Genomic DNA, 24,198 nt, shown 5'->3' on the forward strand with positions numbered 1-24,198 from the left:
CTGGTAAACACCAGCCTGTTACTCATCTGAGGTTACAGAGAACATGCTTCCCACCTCCGAGGGGAGGCCGCAAAACGTCAGTCAAAAGACATCCCTCTCATGCCACGGGTAGTTTTACACCAGCTTCAGCTCCCTTCCTTGGCGTGCAAAGAACTATGCGTGTAGAGCAATTAGCATGTAATATTTGGTAATTAGCATGCTTAATGTGATTCAGATAAGTTCCTTGACATTTTCCTAAAAACAGCACGTTCCCGCCCACCCCTTCAAAGAGCAAAGCCCAGTTTGTTTGAAAAAATAAAAAGACAAATTTAAAAAACTCGCGTGCCAGTCTTATTTGGTGCTGAATATACGTGGGTTGGCCTCTTCCGGGACATCGCTCGTAAATTTAGAAACTCGTTTGGAAAAAGACTCCTTATCCAGCAGCCAGCCACACGGCTCATGGGTCGGAGGAGAATCTGAGAGAAAATGGCTAGATCTCGCTTAAGTCAGGGAGCTAAGTCGGTCCTTTTCAAGTAAAACAACAACAACAACAGTGCGCCTGGCGACAAGCCACACTTTCCGTCCAACAAGGAGCCAAATTTGGGGACACGGCGAGAGCTACACTCTCCTGGTCCGCCCTGGCGCAACAACGTAACTCTGCGCCTTGCAGTGTAGCCGCCCGCTCCCGCTTCTGCAGACCGAAGGCTCAGGCGGGCGGTCCGCTCGTCCCAGGGCTCGGAGGGTCCGCGCCCGGCCCGAGACGCCCGCTCCGGTCTCCCCTCCCGCGCCGGGGCGCCCCCTCGCTCCCTCCCTGCGGCCCCCGGCGCCTCCCGGACCCCGGAGAAGGGGCGGGGCCCGGGGGCCTGCACCGCCCGGCCAGCGCGGGGCCCGGGGACGGACGCGGACCCGACCCCCGCCGCCGGCCCGGCTCGCCCAGAGCCGGAACCCTCCCCGCTGCCTGGGCCCGTCCGCCCGGGCCCGTCCCCACGTGGCCCCTCGGAGCCGGCCGCACTACCCTGCTGCCGCCGACAGACAGAGCGACCAGCCACTGACACCGCGCTGAGGGCCGACAGCCAATGAGCGCGCTCCGAGCGCCGGTGGGGGCGGTGCCTCCGGGCCGCCGCGCTCCCGTACCCGCGCCGCCATTGGCGAGTTTGGGTTACCCCCCCCTGCCGGCAGGCCCCGCCCGCCGGCAGGGTTAGGTTGCCTCACGGGCGGCGGGCGGAGCTGGTCCCGTTGTGCTGCGGCTCCGCGCGGCCTGCAGTCCCGGGCCCGCGCCCCGCGCAGCCCGCCCGCCTGCCATGGAGCCCGGCCCCGACGGCCCCACCGCCTTCGGCCCCGCTGACATCCGCGAGGGCTGGTTCCGCGAGACGTGCAGCCTGTGGCCAGGCCAGGCCCTGTCGCTGCAGGTGGAGCAGCTGCTACACCACCAGCGCTCGCGGTACCAGGATATCCTTGTCTTCCGCAGGTACCACCGCCCACCCGGCCCCGCGCCACCGAGCGCCTGCGGCGGCCCTCAGCCCAGACCGCCCGCTGCCCGCTGCTCCGGAGCCAGCCGGGATTCCTCCTGCCCGAATCTCGGTCCCGACCACCCTTCTTCCTGCCCGACCCCTGCCTTGCGCCCTTTACTTCGCCCCCCGCCCCCGGCCGTCTCTCCCCCCGCCCCTCCCCATGCAAAACTGTCTGAAGTTCTGAAGAACTAGGCCCGTCCCCTCCCGCGGTCCCGTCCCCTGCCGCGATGCCCTCCCCACCCTGCTCCCCGTCTCCCTGGGCCGGGGGCCGCCGTTTGGGGCGGTCCTCTTCCGCGGGGAGGGAGTCGGAGTCTGCGCCGACCCCACGCGCCGAGCTCCACGTGTCAGTCCCGGACACGTCAGAGCCGGGACCCTGAGTCCACCCCCACCCCCCACCCGGCGGGCCTGCCTGCCCAGCTTCGCCACGTGTCATCCCCAGTACTCCCCCCTGGGACCCCTTGGCAGGTCGGGGGAGATCCTTCTCACCCAGGGCGAGTGGGGGCACATCGCCCCCACTGCAGGGGACCCAGGTCCCTAACTGTCACTCCTGCCTTCAGTAAGAGCTACGGCAACGTTCTGGTGTTGGACGGCGTCATCCAGTGCACAGAGAGGGATGAGTTCTCCTACCAGGAGATGATAGCCAACCTGCCCCTCTGCAGCCACCCCAACCCACGCAAGGTACCCCGGCTCTGCAAGGTTCAGCCCCCACACAGGAAGCCCACTGCTCAGTGTCCCGCAGAACAGTGCGGGAGGCCCCCACGCGCATGGATGTGCCCATGCTCGGCCCAGCTGCTTCCTAAATGGTTGTCAGAAAGTGTTAGCAAAGCACAAGGGGAGTAAGTTGGGTGGGGGTGGCGGCGGGCCCACTTCACAGGGTGGGGGCTGACACAGCCTCTGAGGAGCAAACCCTTCTCACTGAGGCCCGAAGCTTAAGAAGCAGCAGCCCTGGGAGGAGTTTCCAGGAAAAGGGGACGCCTCGTGCCAGGTTCCTGAGGCAGGACAGCGTTGCTGAGAGTAGCAGATGAAATAATAAGGTCTGTGCATCAGCGGGGTTGAGAAACCTACCCTGTTCAGATGGTTTTGCGTGAGTGTATCTGCCCCGTGCGGGCCCAGGCCGCTGAGTCCTGCTGGAGCCTGTTTGGTGAGGCTGATGCTCAGCTGATGCCCTGCTTCTGACTGTTCCTCCCGCTCCTAGGTGCTGATCATCGGGGGTGGGGACGGGGGTGTCCTGCGGGAGGTGTTGAAGCATTCCTCCGTGGAGTCCGTGGTCCAGTGTGAGATTGATGAGGTGAGTGTTGGGCTCTGGGGTCAAGTCCCAGCTCCGCCCTGGGACTTGGCTGTGTTCCCTTGGGCAAGTTGCTTAACCTTGCTCAGCCTCTTTCTTCGTTGGGAGGATTCAGTAGAAGATCTGGGTAGTAAAGGGCCTTGCACGTAACAAGTGTGCCTCAGTGCTGGCTCTTAGTAAGACTAAGCTGGTTTTCAAGTCAAGATCCAGGAGCGTTCCAACTACTCGTGCATGCGTTTACCCTTTACGCTCAGCTTGTTTTTAATGAGCATCTAGTACGCAGCAGCCATCGTCCTAGATGCTGGGGCACAGTGGTGAATGGACCCGTCCAGTCCCCACCCCCTTGGAGTCTGTCTTCCAGGGAGGAAGAGACTTAAGAGGGTGATCTGGTGAAGGCGTGGTGGGAGCCGGGGGTGAAAGGAAAAGGCAGGCTCAGAGCTCACGGGTGAAGGCTGGTCAGCGCAGGCCTCCCGAGGAGGTAGATTTCAGCTGAGGCTCGGATGGAAAACAGTTGGCCACGTGGAGGCAGGGGAAGGTCCTCCTGGAAGAGGTTGGACTCGCCTCCCTCTGAGATAGCAAGAAAGTCACTCAGAAGGGACAGTTTGGTCTGGGGACAGAGAACAGGGACAGTGGGATATGGGCCGGGGAGCAGGGAGGAGCCATCCTGCCATGACTGAGAGGGAGGTACCAGAGTGCCCCCCATCTTACAGATGTGGAAGCCGGGTTTCCACAAAATGAATGGCTTGCCCAAGTGACCGGGCGATTAGAGGGACTGCTGGAGGGCCTCCAACCCCCACGGCAGAGCCCGGTCCCTCCTCCCTCCTCAGGACGTCATTCGGGTCTCTAAGAAGTTCCTGCCGGGCATGGCCGTGGGCTACTCCAGTTCCAAGTTGACCCTACACGTGGGTGATGGTTTTGAGTTCATGAAACAGAACCAGGATGCCTTCGATGTCATCATCACTGACTCCTCAGACCCCATGGGTAAGCGAGGGATGGGCCTTGGGCGCCCCTGGCAGCCACCGTCCAGAGGCGGGGGTCCCGCGTCTTCCCTGTCTTGGTTGCTACCTCCCCAACCCAGCCCTGGCTCAGCAGAGGCAGACCACCCTGTTGCCCAGAGTTCACAGGTTGGTTTCCTAGAGGAGGGTGGGGCTCTGGTCTTGGCCCACTGAGGCCTAAGTTTCTTCTCCAGCCTCTTCTCTGGTCTTAATAGGCCAGCATCAGGGCAGGGATCTAGTCTCAACCCAGGGCCCAGGGTGGAGAGTCCCCCAACAAAATGGCAATGAGAACCCCCCACCTCCCTGCCCAGGAATGGGACGAAAACATGGAGCCCTCCTCAGGTGGACAGTGGGTCCTTGCGCTCCTCAAAAGCACTCTCTTTGTGGTTGGTTTCTGAATCCACAGACCTGGGCTGAAATCCCGGCCCTGCCCCCTTGGCAGCTGTGAACGTGTAAAGGGGCAGTGGTGGTACTTGCCAGAGCCAGGCTCAGGAGGTCTCAGCCGTTGTCCCTTGTCCCCACCACTGCAGGCCCTGCGGAGAGTCTCTTCAAGCAATCCTATTACCAGCTCATGAAAACGGCTCTCAAGGATGATGGCGTCCTCTGCTGCCAGGGTGAGCAGGCCGGCGTCGGGGGCGGGGCGGGGGTCCTCCAGTGTTGGGCGGCCCTGCCTGCCGGCGCTGATACTGCCCTGCTCTCTCCACAGGTGAGTGCCAGTGGCTGCACCTGGACCTCATCAAGGAGATGCGACAGTTCTGCAAGTCGCTCTTCCCTGTGGTGGCCTACGCTTACTGCAGTATCCCCACCTACCCCAGCGGCCAGATAGGCTTCATGCTGTGCAGCAAAAATCCGGTGAGCTGCGCTCCCTCCTGGGGCTAGGAGGGAGGCAGGTGGGCACGAAGGCGCTTCCCTGATGCCCCCGTCCCCCGTCCCCAGGGCACCGACTTCCGGAAGCCCGTGCAGCAGCTGACACGGAAGCAGGTTGAACAGATGCAGCTGAAATACTACAACTCCGACGTGCACCAGGCAGCCTTCGTCCTGCCCGAGTTTGCCCGCAAGGTGAGCCGCTGGCAGGACCGGGCAGGGGGGCCCGGGGCCTCCCGAGGGTCCGCCTGAGCCCCCACGTGACCCAGCACTCCCCTGACGAGGCCTTCTGTCCCCCCAGGCCCTGAATGACGTGAGCTGAGCCCAGGTATCGCCGCCCGTGCTGCCCAGGACCTCAGGCCAGGGAGCCTCCGGGGCGCCCGGGTGTGACAAGCCCTGGACAGGACCCCCCCGACCCTGCCCCACCGGCGCGCCCACCAAGCAAGTGTTACAGGCCCCGGAATGCTGCCTAGCCTGCCCCGCTGGGCGGACTGTCTGTCTCTCTCAATGTGGCGTTCAGCCTCCAAGCCTATGGCAGCTGTGTATGGCACCTTCTCCGCCTTCTGTCACCCTCACTCACCAAACACGTGTATTTATAACAAAGTCTGAATTGTGTGTCCCCCGATCTTGAGTGGGCCCAGGCGGGCGCCACCTCAGCCACGGTTGGACACTCCTGTGTAGCAGGCTCCAAGGCGGCCCCAGTGTCGGGCCTCTAGGTGTCTGCCCCACGCCCTCCCTGTGTAGCCTTGGACTGGCCCTCCACCTCAGGCACCGGGGGACACAGCAGTTTTCAAACTGGGCCCGCATCTGTCCTGTCCTGAGACACTACCTTAGTCATTCCTTCACTGAACCCCACAAGGACAGAGGTGACAGACCCCTGGGGCCGGGGCTGTGGGGCTGACAAGATCATGGCGGGGCCGCTCGGAGGCTTTGTCATCTCAGAAGAATTTGGGTCACTCACAGGCTTGTCAGGTGCCATCCTGGGGATCGGGGTGGGGATGCTGGAGATGACTCCAGGCAGCTGGCTGGGGCACGCTTGGGGTCCGGTTGCTTGGGCCTGTGTAAGCACATCAGGTGCCCTAACGTGGCTCAGGATTCGGACTTAGGTTCCGATCCTGCCTGCCAACCCGTGAGTGTGCTGTGGTCAATTCCCAGAAGTTCCCCCGAGCGTTGAGAGAGCTTGAGAAAACAGGTGTGGGTGGCTATACCAGGACTGTGGGCGCAGGACTGTCCCCTCTCCAAGGTGCTGAACCTCCATCCTCTGCCCCAGGCACCTTACCCTTCCCGATGACCTGCACTGAGGCTCTGCTGGTACGAGAGAAGCCACAACACGGTGCAGGTTCAGGGGGGAGGCCTCCAGCCCACCCCCATCTCAGGGTCTACAGGAAAGAGCCCTGCTCCTTGGAAAAGCCGACCTCACCAACCGCCTTCTCCGCCCTCGACAGAGGCACTGCCGGAGGATGAGTTGACCTGGAAGGGGACTTGGCAGGGCGGTGACAAGGGAGTGGCTCCAGCAGGGAGGAAGGATGCCAGAACACCCCCCTGACCTGCACCTACCCTGGGCAGCTACCCCAGACCCGACAGTTTCAGGGGCTTGGAACTGCAGTCATCACGGGGTTGGGGAGCAAGCCTCCAGCTGCACAGATAATTCCTTGAGCGGCCGCAGGCAGGTCACTTCCCTACTCTGGGCTCCACGCACCCCAACCCCACACCCTCACTGGACCCGGACCACCTTCTGACACCTGATCGCTAACTTTGCCAGAAACCCAGGCTTGGGGATGGGCGTTGTTCCCCCAGGTCTCCCCACTCCCAGGGGGGCCGGGTGGCATCACGACAAGTCTGGGCCACAAGGCAGAGTGTCAGTTAAAAGAAGATGCGGTGGCCAATTACAAAGCCCTGACCCAACACAGGTCTTCGTTCCTTAAACCTTCACAGCTGCCTGTAAGGTACTGCGCCCAGGAGAGGCGGATGCTGCCCAGGGCCACACATCTAGTCAGCACACAATGGGGGGTACCAGGCACCTGGCCTTCTGAGAGCCGCTCCACTCTGCCTGCCCCACATGCCTCTGCAGCTCAGCCCAGGCACCCTCGGGCCCCAGCAGGGACATCACCGGGCCTCTGCTCTCAGGGAGCCTCCTTCCCCGGCCCATCTTACCAGACTCCAGGAAGGTCTGTCCCCAGGTTAACCCGAGGGATGCTGCTGGTAGGGGCTCTGGACCTGGATCTGAATCTCAACCCTGCCTCCTGCTGGCTCTGTGGCTTTGAGCCACTCCGCTCCTGACTTGCTTACCCTGCCTGTAAGATGGGAGCATTCATAGCCCTTACCCATGACGGGCTTCGTTAAGGGGTGTAGGTGACGCGGTGCTTGCTGAGTAGGTGAGAATCAGGATCGCCTATCAGGGCAGAGAAAGAGGAGAGGAGGCCCCAAGGTGTAGAAAGAGGGAGGCCATCGGGAAACAAGAATGCCTCTCCTGGACGTTGAAGTTGTCCGCAGCATAAATCCCTCCACTTACCCAACTTTTAATAAAGCCTCCTTGAAGGGGTGCACGTTAGTTAGGGACTAGCACTGGGCCCCACATCGAGGTGGGTGTGATGTAGACACAGACTAATGGACCAAAGCAGAGGGGGGCATTCAGTGCAGACGTGGCCTGAGCCCCGAGGCCCCAGAAATGCCGGAGAGGGCCACAAACAGGCCCCCTCTGTGGCATGGCGGATAAAGACGTTTTGGGGTTTTGTTTTTCGGTTTGTTGTTTTTGGTTTGTTTTTGTTTGAGTTTTGGGTTTTTTGGTTTTTTTAAGCTCTATGCCCAACACGGGGCTTGAACTCGTGACCCTGAGATCAAGAGTCACATGCTCTACTGACTGAGCCGGCCAGGCACCCCGTAGCTTTGAAGTTTACTTAGCCCTGCTCCAGTGTAAGGATTCCAGTAGGTGGACCATTTGGAAGGAAAATAGCGGGCCTCCTCGGCCACTGCACTTCTCCCAGAGGCAGCCACGTGTACCTCTTCAGCCGAGGCTTCTGGTCTTTGCCTTCACATCTGGAGCATCCTGGAGCCTCTCAGCGTGGCAGCTTCAGTCATAATCTGTTGACTTTCCACTAGGGAAGCTGAGGATTTCGTTCTTCCCTTCCCTGACCCAGCCACACTGTCAACAACTAAACGATCATCTTGGTCGGGGCCACATTCAGCACGGGTGCCAGTACAGCTCTATAAACGTCACTCTCGGCTGGGACAGGAGACCAACTTCATCTGCACCCCTCACTTCCCCTGGGGGTGTTTCACATCTGCTTAAATTTCTTTTAAGTTTATTTTGAGAGAGAGAGAGACTGTGTGTGTGTGTTCTCACATTAGCAGGGGAGGGGCAGAAAGGGAGAGGGAGAGAGAGAATCCCACGCAGGCTCCACGCTGTCCGTGAAGAGCCCTGTGCAGGGCTTGAACTCACAAATTGCGAGACCGTGACCTGAGCTGAAATCAAGAGTTGACGCTTAACAGACTGAGCCACCCAGGCGCCCCTCACATTGTCTTAATTTTTAATAAATTCATCGCCAGTTCAGCCCCGAACTTTTTACCAAATCTTGAAAGCTCTTTTTAAGATCTTTGGACTCAATATACTTCATGAGGGTCTGGACAGAATGCTAACCAGTTTTTTGCTATGAGACCCTAGTAACTGCCCCATTATAATTTATAGTTCATTCATGATTATGTTTAATAGAATGTTCAGTAACAGGAAATATTAACATACCTAATATGCATTTGTTCATTATGATTTATACCGGAAAGTACATAGCACTCTTTTAAGAAACAGTAACTACTGAAAAAGTAGGGTTTTTTTGTTAACGTATATTTATTTTTGAGAGAGAGAGACACACATAGAGTGTGAGTGGGGGAGGGGAGGAGAGAAAGGGAGACACAGAATCTCAAGCAGGCTCCAGGCTCCCAGCTGTCAACACAGAGCCTAATGAGGGGCTTGAACTCATGAACCGTGAGATCGTGACCTGAGCCAAAGCCGGATGCTTAACCGACTGAGCCACCCAGGCGCCCCTGAAAAAAAGCTTTAATGTTTAGACTCAACAAGTGTTCTGACTACCCCTGAGCCTTGGACCACCCCTGGTGGAACTCCCTATCAGAAGTCTTGTCTCCTGGACCTCATGCCTTCCTGATTCATGGTTTACTCCCTGGTCTTGGTGGAGCATATTCCCTAGTAACTTTCTGAGAAAGGGGACAGGGGATGCTTGAAAAATCTGACACACATGAAATGTCCCTGTTCCACTGCTTGACTGATGGGCACAGAATTTGGATAGGTATAGAATTCTATGTTGGAAATCATCTCCCTTTAGCATTTTGAGATTTGCTCTTTTCCATTTTTATGGATTATCTCTTGCTGTGTTGAAAAGTACCTCAGAGGTGGCAGATTGAAATGCTTTTCTGCAGGTCAGGAATTTGGGAGTGGCTTAGCTAGCTGGTGCAGTCTAGACTCCTCCGTAAGTTTGCGGCAAAGCCGTCGGCCAGTCACCTGGCCTTAACTGGAACCGGAGGATCAACCTCCAAGACGGGTCCCTCACCATCTTGGTGATTTGATGGGTGACCAGCAAATTACGCCGGTGGTTGCTAGGAGGCCTCAGTTCCTCCCCCATGTGGCCCCCAGAGGGATACCGAGTGGCCTCACAACATGGCAGCTGGCCTCCCCCAGAGCAACTGATCCCAAAAAGAGCCAGACAGAAGTTGCAGCGTCCCTTAGGGCCTGGCCACAGAGTAACAGACATCTCAGCTGTATCGTACCCCCAAGCTTTAGTCTGGCAGAGGACTGTGCAGAGCCCGACGCGGGGCTCGCTCTCATGACACTGGAGTCATGACCTGCACTGAAATCAAGAGTCGGGCACTCAACCGACTGAGCCCCCCAGGCATCCCGGGATTGGCTAGCCTCTTAACGCTTCCAGAAGGACTCAGTGCCGCCAATCCCCAAGCCGATTTCCCCTTCCGTTGCCGATTTAGAGTTGCTTTCTAGAGGGTTATTTTCACCTGTCCATTACCCCAGCTTCCAAAACGGGAACGCTGACTCCTCTCCCATAGCCTCCGTCCTCATACATTCATGTGTTTTTAAAAATTCTCTTTCCCGGGGCGCCTGGGTGGCTCAGCCAGTTGAGCGTCTGACTTCAGCTCAAGTCACGATCTCACCATTAGTGCGTCTGAGCTCCACATTGGGCTGCTCTCTGCTGTCCCTGTGGAGCCCGCTTCAGATCCTCTGCCCACCCCCTCTCTCTCTGCCCTTCCCTCACTTGCGGCCTCTCTCTCTCAAAAATAAAAGACATTTAAGAAACCTCTCTCTCCCATCTTGCATAGGGTTTCAGGAGGGAGCAAACAGAAATGCATCCCCCACCTCCGTCCAGAAGCCATCGTTGTCACGGAGGCCCCCCTCCGGCCTTAGGAGGAAACACAGAAGTTAAGGGTGAGGGACGGAGCCAAGATTCATTCCGGGGCCATCTGTCATCCAGGTGCAATTCCTGGCTCCTGGAGCGTCCTGTCCTCCCTGCCGGAAAGCCGGGGCAAGCAGGAGTCACGGGGTCAATTCCCAGAATCCCAGGGTCAGGGAGGCTGGGGGCAGGGCCAGGCACTGGACAAACAGATCAAAGGTGAGACCATGAGGCTCCAGATCCGGCCTGGTCAGCTGGATGGGTGCACGATGAGGTGAGTGGACCACCGGCCCCCCCCTCCACCAGCCTCCCCCGCAGGGGCAAGGGGTGAGGACAGGCCTCCGGGCCCTCACCCACCCCCGTGCCGCCGCCCTCAGGCTGCTGCTGATCTTCCTGGGCCTGCTGTGGGGCTCGGCAGCCGCACCACAGGGCCCGCAGTGGCCCGAGCCCGTGTTCGGGCGCCTGGCATCTCCTGGCTTCCCCGGGGAGTATGGCAACAACCAGGACCAGCGCTGGACCCTGAGGGCTCCCCCCGGCTACCGCCTGGGCCTCTACTTCACCCATTTCCACCTGGAGCTCTCCTACCTCTGCGAGTATGACTTTGTCAAGGTGCTGACGGAGCGGGGGGTGACCCGGACCCTCTCGGGGGCTGGGGGCTCCCGCCGAAGGGGCCCCGCCGGGGGGCGGGGGTGGCTGGGCAGGGACACGTGGGAGCGGGGTCTGGCTTCTGAGGGAAGGAGGGACGGAGGGACGGCGGGCCTTGCGTCTTGCCCTCCCTCCCTGTGACCCCGACCCTACAGCTGAGCTCAGGGACCAAGGTGCTGGCCACGCTGTGCGGGCAGGAGAGCACAGACACGGAGCGGGCCCCCGGCAACGACACTTTCTACTCGCCGGCCTCCAGCCTGGATGTCACCTTCCACTCCGACTACTCCAACGAGAAGCCCTTCACAGGCTTTGAGGCCTTCTATGCGGCAGAGGGTGAGCCGAGAGGAGGTGGGGGCGGGGGAGGGCCCATCCGCGGGCCGGGGGCGACTCTGTCTTGGGCCAGGCCAGCTCTCCCTTCAGCCTCCTCACCTCCCCGAGGCTGGATTCCTGCCAAGCCAGCGGGAGAGAAGTCCGCAGATCAGTCCAACACCATCCCCGGTGCAAATATCGGTGACAGCCATGCCTTCCGCCCTCTGACTGAGCCTGACGGTGCTGAGCCAGGGACATGCCCACAGCCCCCCTGTGGTGCAAGGGCCCAGGGAGCCCACTTACTCAGCCGAGAATGGACGGCCCGGAACACTGTACTTGTGCGTGGGCCTCGAGCCTGACCCTTGATTTCACATGGCGGCTCCGGGGTGGGGGTGGGGGCCGCTGTGTGACCTTGGGCACGTGGCTCAACCTCTCTGTGCTCCTCAGGAGGGTGCAGCGGGGTTTGGCGGAACCTGCTCAGTGGGTTCGACCGATCACCCGCTAGCTGGGTGACTCGGAGCAGGACGCTTCACCCGTCCCTGGTTTGGAGAAGGTGGTGCTGACCTCTACCTCCAAGCGTCCCGGGGACGTTACGGTGCCCCTGGGCCTAGAACATGCTTGGCCGGGCACCAGCCTCTTTGGGACATGAGGGGACTCCTCTCGGCTCAGCCGTGAGGCCCCAGATCGGCCTCGTCTCCTTCCCTCTGACCACCCGCCTGGCCCGCTCCTCCCCCAGACATCGACGAGTGCCAGGTGCCCCCAGGAGAGGCGCCTCCTTGCGACCACCACTGCCACAACCACCTGGGTGGCTTCTACTGCTCCTGCCGCGCGGGCTACGTTCTCCACCGCAACAAGCGCACGTGCTCAGGTGAGCTGTGGCCGTGGGGGCGGGGCGGACACGGCGCCCAGCCCAGCCCCCACCTTGGCCCAGGATACAGCCAGCTCCTCAAGGCCATAGCCGCTCTGCCCGGGGCTCCGGAGGGACCCCTGGCCTTGGCCCACTGGGCACTTCTCCTGGCAGGCCGCCGGCCCACCTTTGACCTTCTGTCCCCTCCTGCCGTGTGTCCCATCCACTCACATTCCCTCTGCCCTCGGCTCGGCCATTGGTCCTCAGCCCGTTCCCTTAAATCGCATGTGTTAGGCCCCCACCGTGTATCCCGTCTGGGCTCCGGGCACCCCCCGCCCCCATACAGCCGCCCTGGGCCCCCCGATGGGAAGAGTGGGAGACGCGGGCCTGGCTCACACAAGCTTCCCTGCACAAAACTTCCCAGTGTAGACAGGGCGTGCTCAAAGCGGCTGGTTCCCAGCAGGCCAGCCCCTTCGGCCTCTACTGCCCGCCCCCTCTGAACTCCTGCCAGGCGCCAGGTGGCCAGACGGCAGGAAACCCGGGGGTGTCCTGGCGAGAGGGCTGCCCCCAGCCTCAGTGCTGACCCCGCCTCCCCCTGCTCAGTGTCTCTCTCCCAGTGTCTCTCCCTGTCTCTCTGTTCTCTCTTCCAGAGCAGAGCCCCTAGCCTCACCTCCGGCTCCGGTCTGGGTCGGGCCGAGATTGCTGCAGCCCCCCCGACCGCCCCATCCCCGGACCTAACAATAAACCTGCCTCCACCTCTACTTCTGCTTCGTGTCTCTTGGGGGGCCCTGTGGGGAGAGGGCTGTGGTGTGCACCCTGGCCGCCTCCCCTCTCTCCCTACCCTCATCAAGGCCTGGAGGCACCTCGGTCAGTGGGAGTCCCCTCCACGGGCCACGGGCCTCTTTGCTAGAAAGGCTTACTCAGCAGCCCCCAATCCATTTGGAAGGTGGGGCACTGAGGCCCAGAGAGGGGCGAGGGCTGGCCTGAGTTCACACAGGGAAACCGAGCTCTCTCTCCGCCCCACTAGGTCCCCAGGGGCTGAGCTGGGAGCATCCTGAGACCAGCTCCTGTTCAGAGGATGGCTCCTGTCCCACGTGTGCTGGGCTGGGGGAGCCTGACCCCGAGCACAGAGGCCCGGCGAGATTGTGTTGATGGGGGGGTCTGGTCCCCCACACCCAGGGGCTGTTCCCTCTGCCCCTGGGGAGCAGCCACACAGAGCAAGGAAGGCCGTGCTGGGACTCCTCAGTTCTGGAAATCTCCCGGCTCAAATGCCCACACCCCCTGTCTACAGCCTGGGGCAGGGGTGGTCGGAGACCTCCCATGGCTGGTATAGACGCTCCCTCAGCAAGTGCACAATCAAGCTGGCCCAGTGGGGAAAGGGCACCAGACACGCTTGATCAGTGTGAACTTGAACTTCCCTCAACCAACCCCCGGGGCAGAGCCCAGGCCCAGGGTGGGAGGGGAAGTGGACAAGAGAAGGCCCCGCTGTTCCCCGTGGGGAACCAGGGAAGGCTGGACTGCTCCGGGCCGGGTGCAGGCGGGAGCCCCGTGGTGGATGAACTTGGGAGTTGCTGGGGTCAGGGGTAGATAAGGAAGGGATCCCTCACCCCCCCATCTCCGCCCCCCTCTGCCCCCCCCCCCAAACCCGCCGGTGACCTCGCTCACTTCTTTACCCCCCGGGATTGTGACTTTGGTCCAGGAGCCCCAGGGGTGTGAGTGGGGCCTGGAGGATGTACATCCAGGTGTCACCTGTTTCAGCCAAAGCCAGGAAGCCCGAGAAACTCCAGATTGTCCCTTCACCACTGGGGTGGGGTGTTCGGTCCGAGGAGGTGTCTGTGGGGCGGGCCTGCGCGGGGCCCCGGGCCGGACCGCAGTGAGGACAGCCGGACGGGGCGGAGCCAGGCTGCCTGCGCCCCGGCTCACAGGAACACCCCCTCTCTCAGCCCTGTGTTCAGGTCAGGTCTTCACCGGCCGGTCGGGCGTGCTCAGCAGCCCTGAATACCCAGAGCCGTACCCCAAACTGTCCAGTTGCTCCTACAGCATCCACCTGGAGGAGGGGTTCAGCATCATCCTGGACTTCGTGGGGTCCTTCGACGTGGAGACGCACCCTGAAACCCTGTGCCCCTACGACTCCCTCAAGGTCAGGTTCCTGGGATTTGGACCTCATCTGGCTCTGGCGGGTCCTGAGGTGACAGGGCCCTTTCTGCCTTCAGATTCAAACAGACAAAGAGGAATATGGCCCATTTTGCGGGACGACGTTGCCCAGCAGGATTGAAACAAAAAGCAACGCGGTGACCATCACCTTTGTCACGGATCAGTCGGGGGACCACACGGGCTGGAAGATCCACTACACCAGCACAGGTGAGGGCCAGTGGGTCTCAGATCCCAGCAGGAAGCTGTTTCGGGAGAGTCAAGGAGCCACACGGGATGGGACTTTTCCTAGCTGCGCCTGGGAAGTGTAGGGGGAGAAAAAGTTTTCCTCGACCCTCTTAGGGTCCCTGGCTGGGTCTGATGATAAAGACAGGTCAACAGGAGAAACACGTCCAGATTTATTTCACGTAAGTTCTACATGGGAGACGTCATAAGGAAAGAAAGGCCCAAAGAAACAGGCCTGTGTACTTTTGTGCCGGGTTTGCAGAAAGGTGGATGGATGGTCACGGGAAAAAAATGACACGTTAAGGTCAGTGCGGTAGACGCGGTGGGGGGTGGGGTGCCGGGAGGAGGACTTAGAAAGGCCTGTTTATTTGGATTCTTCTTGGCCCCCTTTGTCTTTAGAGATAAGGATGCTCCTTCCCTCCCAGCACAAGGAGGGCACCTGTCACATGACAGTACATGAGGGTCTCCTGACTGTGACAATGACAAAGGGCCGGGGAGCAGAGGTCTGAGGGATCTCCCTGTTTCCGTTTTCTCAAACTCCTTCAGTTTAAAAAGATACTCAACATGCCAAGGTGCTGTAGTTTGGGATAGTATGTCCCAAATTCCACCAGAAGACAAAGCAGGCTTGGGGGCGGGGGGGATGGCCTGCGAGAGACAATGGTAGCCCAAGAGGAAATGCCATCCGCCCACGTGTCCATCCCTCTCCTCACCCCTCCTCCTGCCCCTCCCTCTTCCATCCACCCCACCAGCCCTCCTTCCTCTGTAAGAGAGGAAAAAATAATTCCCTCCTAAATTCTTAGCTGGGACCAAAAGACAGATTAACAAGAGAAAATCAAACAAGTTTGTTAACAGGTACGTCTCATGCACACGTGGGAGATTACCCAGGGGACAATGGGGACTTAGAACTCAGGCTTCGATGACATCTTCAGCTAAAGACAGAAGGGGGGGGGGCGGGGAGCCAGTTACGGGCCGGTGACGTGACCGGGAAAAGTACGGTCATTGAAAGTAAGGTCCGTAATACAGATTTAAGACCCTGCCTTCTCCGGTGATGAGTTTTCTAGTGACGTATTCATCCTTCTTCTAGGGCGGAGAGGGGGACACGCTTACAAAATGGACGTGTCTTTTGTAAATATAAAGTTCCCTGACAAAGGGAAAACTTCGACTCTGTTCTCAGAGCCTCTCCTGTGTCTGTGATGTCTGGAAATAACCAGCTCAAAACAATCCTTATGCTAAAGAGTCGTATCTTGGGGTGCCCTCTTGCACCGCCCCTCACGTCCAGCCATCAAAACCAGAAAACGAGATCCCACTGAGCGAATGTGAAGATCTAATTGGTTTCATTAAACGATTCATGATTTGGGCAGCATCCCATCTACCAAGTGGAGGGGAGCTCTGAAGGGGGGTGTACAAACATAGGAAGAAAGAGGGGGCAAGACAGTTATAAGCAAAAGAAAAGAAAGGATTGTTCCAGGCAAGATCACCTTCTCTTAGGGGAAAGAGTATGTCTCCCTCCTTCCCTCCACTCTCAGTGCCTGCCTTCCTTCCATCCACCCATCCATCCATCCATCTTTCCATCCATCCATCCATCCATCCATCTTTCTCTCTAACCACCCACCCATCCAGGAAATCAGAGTGCAGGCTTTGGTGTCAGGCTGCCTAGGTGTGTGTCCGGGCACGAACCCGTTGCCTGGCTATGTGACGCCGAACCTCTCACATAACTTTTCTGAGCCGTAATGTCCCAGTCGTCCCAATGAAGAACGATGTCTCCTTCAAAAGGCGTTCCTTCCTGGGCTGATGCAGGGAAGGCGCTGAGCACAGGGTGTGGCTTGGAGGAAGTGATAATTGGGATGATGGGGATTGGAGTCATTTTTTAAACGAGGAAACTGGATTAGAAAAGACTGACCCTTGGGCCACCTCGGTTAGAAACGTGGGAAGGGGCGAGACTGGTCGGGAGGAGGGAGACCGGAGCTAGGAGACCGATTGGTTTGTCCCCGGTTCATTCATTCTCCTGTAGGTCAGAGTAATAACACGTCTTCAACGGAAGTGCTGCTTTCAGAGCAACTCAAAGGGGGAGTCAGGTTTGCGGGGCTGGTGGGTGAAGGGCCAAGGCAGAGCCGAGCAGGGCTCTGGCCTGGGTGCAGGGCAGCCACCAGGGTTGTCCCTGGAGACAGGGGAGGGGTGGGGGTGTGGGGGGTGCGCAGGGGGCGCTGGTGGGCAGGGCTCTGGGACAGCAAGGGACTGAGAGCCACCCCAGGGCACAGAGACCCGCTGCTGGGGGGACTTAGCAAACCACTGGCGTGGCAGAGGGGAAGCGGAGGGTGACACCAGGCTGGGGCTTGGGGGCCGGAGTGGAAGGCAGTGTCCCCGGGGGCCTGAGCGCTGTGAGCACTTGCTGGTGAGGGGGAAGCACAGGCTCCCTGAGTGTCGGTGGGGATCGGAACCCCAGGTGTCTCCGGGCTGTTGTGGGCGGTCACCCGCATCCACTCTGGCCCAGCGCTCAGCAAGGCACTAGCCTTTACATCCGGCCCTCACGACCCCTAGAGGAATCGGAGGCCCAGAGAGGCTAAAAGTAATTGCTGCGAATGCGGGTCTAGCTCTTTTCCTCCAGGCGACACTCTCTCTTGGTTTGCGGCAGGGACTGTAAGGTCCCCGGGGCAGAGCAGACGCTTCCCCGGGTGCCCGGCTCGGGCAACGCCGCTTTCCGGGAGGCCCAGGCGCGGCAACTAATCCCGATCGGTGCAATACGCGCCCCACAGGGTCATCTGGCCTCTGGTTTGAACTCTGAAGCGGTCTACCCCCACTTGTGGCGAGCTCTCTCTGTGTCTTAAGTGTTCCGGCTATAAAATCAAGACCTTGAAATGGCTGCATTCAGACTGGCCTTCGAGAGGCCGCATCAAAACCCCTAAACCCGGTTTCCACCACCCCCCCCCTCCCCGCGCAGCTCGGCCTTGCCCTGGTCCGGTGGCTCCACCTAATGGCCGCCTCGCGCCTGTGCAAGCCCAGTACGTCCTGAAAGACCGCTTCGCCGTCTTCTGCGAGACTGGGTACGAGCTCCTGCAGGTAAGTTAGCACAGAGCTCCAAGCGCAGAAGGATCATGACCGGTTTTTACGTGGCTACATATTCGTATCGGCAGATGGGTGCAAGTGGAAAAACAGCTGTGGTCAGCACGGGGCTTTCTTTGGCCCACGATTAGCCACTAACATTCAAAGAGAGAAGCTGGCCTAGAAGACAGAGGTCTATGGAGAATTCTTTCGTTCTTTATGCGAAAAGCTCTAAGGGGCACCTGGGGCGGCTCAGTCAAGCCCCGGATTGTTGATTTCGGTTCAGGCGGTGATCTCACGGTTTCTGGGTTCGAGCCCCACAGCGGGCTCCATGCGGAGCATGCTTGGGTTTCTCTCTCTCCCTCTCTCTCTGCCCCTCCCACCCTCTCTCTCAACATAAGAAATATAAACTTTAAAAAAAAAAAGAAAAAGGAAGAAAAGAAGAAGCCCTTTTCTTCTCCGAAGCTGGTGATTAAAAGGGATTTTTTCCCTGGTCACACCCTAAGGCAGCGAGAGGCCCGGGCTACCACCTGGCATTAAATTAGGCCCCGCCCCCGGTCACGCGACGACCTTTCCGTGCCACAAGTCCCGGGCGCGCCGAAGATTAAACGGCACTAGGAAACGGTACATTCTGCAAAGTTATAAATAGTGACCTCTGTGAAGGGTGAGGGAGGATAATTTTTTTAAAAATGCTTACTGTGTTGCTTCAGGGGCACAGGTAAGAGATTAACACGTCCTCTTTATGTTCTTCAAAATTGTCACCGAATCCCAGCGGTACAAAGTAATAACACGGAAACGATAGTTAGCTATTCAGTCCAGTCCTGCGGAGGAGTGAGTCCAAAACGAAGCAAAACAAAAGCCGGCACTTTTCCCACCTTGCAAAGTTCCCGGCCAGGCTCTTGGCCCGCAGCTCCTTGGACTGCAAACCTCTTCAGTTTCTGCTGGGGGGTGGGGGTGGGGGGGGGGGTGGAAGGGAAAAAGAACGAACAAAAAACCCTCCTGCTTCCTTGAAAGCATAAAGGCTTCTTCTGCTCTGCCCAAGTGATCTTTCACTTCCAACTTTAAAATAACGTTTCAGTAAGTCAGACACGTTCTCTGCAAACCATTCTAGCAATCACTGAGAACGCACAGGCGAGGCCTAGGAAAGTATTTTTAGTAACTGTCCCCCCCAGCTGATGGCCACAAGGCTAGAAAACTCCGGGCACATTCGCTCCACGCAGGAGCCGGCTGGCCTTCCCCGAAGTTTGGCCACCGCCCTTTGGCCCTTTATGTAAAGAACTGGTGAAAAAGCAGCAGGCACTGGATGTGTTGTGTTCCTGGATTGCAGTGGAGAGCGCAAAGTATTCCGCAGTTGCCGCAGAGGTCACCATTTGATCCCTGCAGCGCCAACACCTCTCTTGGGGAGAGGAGGTCTGCGGCATCGGCGGCACAACGGGCAGAGCTGTCGGCCGCCAGCGCGCCAGGGCACCGAGCAGAGTCGGGGGTGTGACCGGTCACGTGGGTGCGGCACCCCCTGAACCAACACCCCCCCCCCCCCCCGGCACTGCTGCGGGAGCGGAGCTTCGGGGAGTGGGGTCCCGATACAAACGAGTAACGCAACCCTTTCCGGCTTCTTCTTTAGGGTCGTCTGCCCCTCAGGTCATTTGCTGCCGTGTGCCAGAAAGACGGATCCTGGGACAAGCCGATGCCGCAGTGCAGCAGTAAGGCCCCGTGACCCCAGATCCCCGCGCGGCTTCTGCCGCCGTGCCCGCTTCCGGTCTCTTCTGAAATGGTCCGCTTCTCGGGGACCGGGTTCCAAACCTGCCCCTCCTCCCCGGCCTCTCCGGGCGCTCTTACAGGTTAAACGGGAACCAAGCCACTAGGAAAAGTATCGCCTTTGGACAAGCGTAATCTTTAAAACTGTTTTTTCCAAGTATGAAATCTCCGTGCAGGATGGGAAAGAGAAAATGGCACTTTAAGGCCCGCGATCCCACTGTTAGAACACGCCCGCGGTCACACACGCTCACACGTGTGCACAGGTACAGGCCACCATACTGTAGGGACGGGGGTCACTGCGCGGACACATACACACCAAACTGGAGCGAGGGTGTACTTACCAGCCTGTGAGTTAAGAATCACATCGTAAGTTGTTTTCCCAGCGATAAAATGCAAGTTAAGTCGAAAAACCAAGTTTACAGAAACCTACAGCGAGAGCCTCTTTTGCCCACGTCCCCAAACGACCCCTGAGAGTTTGGAGGTCCGTGCCTTCACGTGCTTTAGCTCCCATGCTGTGTGTGCATCCTAACGTATCTCACTAGTCCACACTCTTGAAGCAAAGGGAGACTCGGTCTGATCGCACGGATTCCCCCGTGTTGTTGGGCTCTCTTTCCACGTCAACCCCAGGGTTAGGAGAATCACGCCCTCGTTAGTGGCTGCGTGGCACCCCCGCCACGGCCTGTGTGCTGTCCCCAGGTCTTTCCGAATACATCCACTGCTGTGGTCACCGCCCCTGTAAATGTATTTGTGCACATGTTGTGCAAGGGTTCCCACAGAATTCACAGGCAATTGAAACACTTTCACTTCGTAGCTTCAGCCCCACCACCGCGACTACCAATGCTTAGTTCCAAAGCAGGAGAGCCGGCACCACGGGAGCGTTGGGAGCTGGGAGTCCGGCTCCGAACCCCAGCGCGGCCACTTTAATGAAGCCAGGTAGCCGTGGGCACCTCTCTGCGGAGAATCAGAGGAGCACTCGGCACAGAACCAGGCTCACGGCTAAGTTGCTATCTCAGTGTAAGCTCTGAATGTTCGGAGAAAGAACGTCCAGTGTCGAGTTTTCGACCTCCTGCGTGAAGTAGGGCTTCTGGCCTATCACTTCATCTCCGAACCTGGGTAGATCGTTCACACTCGTGTCCTAACGGGTGAGCATTCTAATGCAAATTCAAGGTACTAGGACTTCCAGATCTCCTAGAAAGTTAATTTGGGACAAGGAGCCTTAGCACAAACCAAGTCCTCCGTCCTATTGTTGACTCTCAGGGCCAAACTGCAAACGGGGTACTGCTCTCCAGGGACGCGTGGGCGGTGCCCCGTTCTTCCTTCCTGGAGGCCCTTTTGCCCCAGAATTTCCGTCAGAAGTTAGGGCCCCGGCACTAAGGAGTCCCAGGTGGCTTCAAACCCCTTCCTTCTGGAAAGCACCGTGCGGCTCCCACCCCAGGGGCCTCACCGCAATCTAGCCGTTCGGGTCGGAACGGGAGGAAGGCGATGCTTTACGATCACAGTAAGGCCGACCTCTCCATTTTCAGGCAAAGAGGGTCAGCGTTGTTCCCACACAGGGGGAGCTTCGGGCCACAGCGCCCGGCAGCGCAGCCACCTGCCCGTCTGGCCTTCCGCGGTCAGCGCTGGACACAAATCAGGTTAGTGCGACCTGACTCCTCCCTCTCCCTTCACCAGTTGTGGATTGCGGCCCGCCGGAAGATCTACCCAACGGCCAAGTGCAGTACGTCACAGGTCCTGAAGTGACCACATACAAGGCGGAGATTCAATACCGCTGTACCGAGATCTTCTACACGATGAGATCGGAGGATGGTAAGCAAAGTGCTCAAAGTTGGGGGTGAGCGGTTTGGAACCTAAACCCTCGGGATCTGAAAATAAACTTGAGCCAACATTTTTGGCTAAGGCTGCAGGGAAGATTAAAAGGCACTACCCCCACCCGCTAAGTGAAGTAGTACAGCTCAAGTGACTTTAATGTCAATTTGCAAGAATCTGAAAACAGATCTTATCTAGTAAATGACTACTACAAACACACAATATATTCCAAATGGTTTAATTTAACAAGTCAAAACCTTATCATTAAGCACTTGAGATCTTGATACATATTCAAGTTACACATCTAAAAGGTTTCCACTTTGCAAGCAAACATGGTTAATGCAGAGACCTCCTATTTATGAAATCATGTAAAATGGTTATTCAGACACCTCTCTTTCCCGATGATGCTCCAGAATCAACATTCTTCAAGGGGCTATTCAAGCAAATGACAACCACCTTCTCCATGCAGTTAAACATTTTTGCTTTTCCAATGATTTGCAGGTAAATATGTGTGTGGGGCTGATGGATTCTGGACGAGCTCCAAAGGAGAAAAATCGCTCCCAGTCTGTGAGCCTGGTAATGGATACATTTACACAAGAGACGCGTAATTGATGGAAAGTACAGCTGGGCGGGAGGCGAGCGGAGCTCTGGCTGGTGTTGGGCAGAAATGGAACCTCAGCACTTGGCTCTTACACCAAGTTATTATTTCCAGATAATACGTTCTCACTCTCCCCTTTCCATGCGGAGGGGCTGCTAGGTGCCGACTGCACGTCAGTCACTGGATTATTTTTGACTTCACAACTAGGCGAGCGTAAAAAATGAAACGATTTTAAGAATTATCTTGGACCATTTACATTTATAAACACAAGTCCTGCTGTGGAGTTAACTTTTTCTTCTCTGTGAAACTATTAAAACCCAAAGCTAATAACTCATTTCCCTAAGCAACTGTTTTCAACGACATCTAGTTTTTAAACATTAATGCAATCTGCCTTTTGAATAGTACCCAAAAAAAATTTTTTTTTGCCAGAATTGGCTCTGAAGATGTAGTTGAGTACAGCGATTAAAAAAAAAAAAAATCAGAAAGGTAATAATGTATTCATTACTCCTGCGTTATCTGGCTTAAATTAGTTTTCTTAAAAAAACTACATCTTAGCTGACACAACATTTGTACGTTTTAGTGCAAGTATTCTGCCACAACAGGAGACATATTTGCTACATTAATGAGTGTATTTAGTTAGCAATACACACAGGAAAATTTAGTTTGGAAGAACCGACTAGACTAAAATAGTAATTTCCTAACCTGAAGGTTCCTGGCTACAACTGCCAACATTCTGATTTGCAGAACGTTTAAATGTTCAAAGGCGAAAGTGATTTTGCAAATCCTGCAACAGTGACCTTAGCTCCTGCTTTCCCAGAACTAACAGGGTAAATACCCCATTTTACAAGCAGGAAAACAGAAGCAATGAAAAGGTTATTTCCTTTCACTGCATTTGTAATCACATCACCCCAGTACATCAGCCCAGACAATTCCTGTCTGCCCTATTAATACTCCCTATCATGTAGGCCAAATTATTTCAGCAAAACAAATTCGTTTCTAAAAGCTAATTTTCATACACCTCATTTTCTGAGGAGCTAATGCTAATACCAAAAGGTTTCCTCCTCGGGTTCGAACTGTGCCGTTTTAAAGCAGTCTCACTTGCCCGTGTGGGTGGACACCCACCAATTCACCCGATGATATTTTTGGATGATACTAAGTAGATACAATTCCAAAGTGGGAATGATTACGGAAAAAAACACCACTGGGTTTCTATAAAGGCTCTATGTATCTGCTTCTTCCCCCAGTTTGTGGAATATCAACTCGCACCGTAAGAGGGCGTATATACGGAGGGCAGAACGCAAAGCTTGGCGATTTTCCCTGGCAAGTCCGATTACTAGGTCGAACTACGGCAGCGGGCACACTCCTACAGGACAACTGGATCCTCACAGCTGCTCACGCTGTGTATGAGCAAAAAGAAGATGCCTCCTCCTTAGAGATCAGAATGGGTGCCCTGAAGAGACTGTCAGCTCATTATGCACAAGCCTGGGCCGAGGCCATTTTTATACACGAAGGCTATACTCATGATGCTGGCTTTGATAACGACATAGCACTGATTAAGTTGAAGAACAGAGTTGTAATCAATAGCAACATCCTGCCTATCTGTTTGCCACGAAAAGAAGCCGAATCCTTCATGAGGACCAATGACATTGGAACCGTGTCTGGATGGGGATTGACCCAAAGGGGTTTTCTTGCCAGAAGTCTAATGTTTGTTGACATTCCAACTGTCGATCACCAGAAATGTACTGCTGCGTATGAAAAGCAGCCCTATCCAGGGGGAAGGGTGACAGAAAACATGCTTTGCGCTGGCTTCGAAGGCGGGGGCAAGGACAGCTGCAAAGGGGACAGTGGAGGGGCATTAGTGTTTCTAGATAACGAGACACAGACGTGGTTTGTGGGAGGAATAGTGTCCTGGGGTTCCATGAATTGTGGGGAAGCAAACCAGTACGGGGTGTACACAAAAGTTGTTAACTATATTCCCTGGATCAAGAACATAATTAATAACTTTTAATTCGTTGTGTCTTCTATCAGAAAAGGATTCTTTTCAGAAACCCCTTTAAAAGACCGCAGCAGCAACGTGACCCGGGAGACATTAACATGGCAGTTACGGCCCTACCGCCAAACCCAAAAGCAAACTGCGGGGAAGAAGGCCACCACGGGTGCCCCTCCCTTGGGGCTTCTCACCGCTTCCTGCCGGATTCGAGGGGACACAGGCAAGTGAGATCACCTGTGCCAATCCCACAGAAAATCACCAGTTAAATCTGCATTTCATGACTTACAAAGTGCAGTATCTGCACCAGATATCTGCATTTCCATAAACTGCCCGTTCATGTTCTCTGACAACTCTTCCATTGTCTGGGGACTTGTTCTTGATCTCTAACAGAGCTTTACACATTATAGCAGTACTGGTTCATGCATAACCTTGAATCGTGATTTTGTAGATAAAACGGAAACATCAATACTTCAGGTTAGGTATTGACTGATTCCCATGTGCAAAACCAATGCCATCAACTGGTGAGATATAATTTTTCACTTATCCAACTGGCAGACAAGAAAAACACAGAACAGCACCATTTCACATTGTCAAAGACAACACAGGTTTTCTAAAGGCCAACTTGGCAATGTATCTGAAAAGCCCTGAAAGCATGCAGTCTTTGACCTAGTAACGCCAACGCTAAGAATTTAATTCAGCTGTGAGGATGTTCCCGGCACTTGGAAAGAATAACCTAAATAATGTTCAAATTCAGAAGACAGCTGAATCAAATGTGGCAATTCCTTAAGAAC

At 56.7% G+C, this 24,198-nt stretch overlaps 2 protein-coding genes across 2 annotated transcripts; both read left to right on the top strand.

The window, feature by feature from the left end:
* The first annotated feature begins 1,164 nt into the window (after positions 1-1,164).
* SRM (spermidine synthase) lies at positions 1,165-5,237 on the top strand. Its single transcript, XM_047870090.1, has 8 exons — positions 1,165-1,447; positions 2,048-2,168; positions 2,686-2,778; positions 3,603-3,756; positions 4,301-4,384; positions 4,477-4,622; positions 4,707-4,829; positions 4,936-5,237. Exons 1-8 carry the CDS (start codon positions 1,281-1,283, stop codon positions 4,954-4,956), a joined length of 909 nt encoding a protein of 302 aa, XP_047726046.1. The 5' UTR covers positions 1,165-1,280; the 3' UTR covers positions 4,957-5,237.
* A 147-nt stretch (positions 5,238-5,384) lies between these two features.
* MASP2 (MBL associated serine protease 2) lies at positions 5,385-23,660 on the top strand. The gene is made up of 12 exons (XM_047870091.1): positions 5,385-6,580; positions 9,972-10,316; positions 10,420-10,651; positions 10,843-11,020; positions 11,733-11,864; positions 13,787-13,983; positions 14,057-14,204; positions 17,158-17,276; positions 18,880-18,958; positions 20,685-20,819; positions 21,321-21,395; positions 22,662-23,660. Exons 2-12 carry the CDS (start codon positions 10,270-10,272, stop codon positions 23,423-23,425), a joined length of 2,106 nt encoding a protein of 701 aa, XP_047726047.1. The 5' UTR covers positions 5,385-6,580; positions 9,972-10,269; the 3' UTR covers positions 23,426-23,660.
* The last annotated feature ends 538 nt before the right edge of the window (positions 23,661-24,198 follow it).

This window comes from Prionailurus viverrinus, chromosome C1 (assembly GCF_022837055.1).
Source record: "Prionailurus viverrinus isolate Anna chromosome C1, UM_Priviv_1.0, whole genome shotgun sequence".
In the NCBI taxonomy this organism is placed as follows: Eukaryota; Metazoa; Chordata; class Mammalia; order Carnivora; family Felidae; genus Prionailurus; species Prionailurus viverrinus.

What these genes read in the sequence shown, in the direction of transcription:
- SRM (XM_047870090.1), top strand. Translation starts at nt 1,281, where the DNA reads ATGGAGCCCGGCCCCGACGGCCCCACCGCCTTCGGCCCCGCTGACATC. An exon ending in GCCACCCCAACCCACGCAAG is followed by an intron (nt 2,169 to 2,685) that starts GTACCCCGGCTC and finishes TCCCGCTCCTAG; the next exon opens with GTGCTGATCATCGGGGGTGG. An exon ending in TGCTGTGCAGCAAAAATCCG is followed by an intron (nt 4,623 to 4,706) that starts GTGAGCTGCGCT and finishes CCCCGTCCCCAG; the next exon opens with GGCACCGACTTCCGGAAGCC.
- MASP2 (XM_047870091.1), top strand. Translation starts at nt 10,270, where the DNA reads ATGAGGCTCCAGATCCGGCCTGGTCAGCTGGATGGGTGCACGATGAG. An exon ending in GCGAGTATGACTTTGTCAAG is followed by an intron (nt 10,652 to 10,842) that starts GTGCTGACGGAG and finishes CCGACCCTACAG; the next exon opens with CTGAGCTCAGGGACCAAGGT. An exon ending in CACGATGAGATCGGAGGATG is followed by an intron (nt 20,820 to 21,320) that starts GTAAGCAAAGTG and finishes AATGATTTGCAG; the next exon opens with GTAAATATGTGTGTGGGGCT.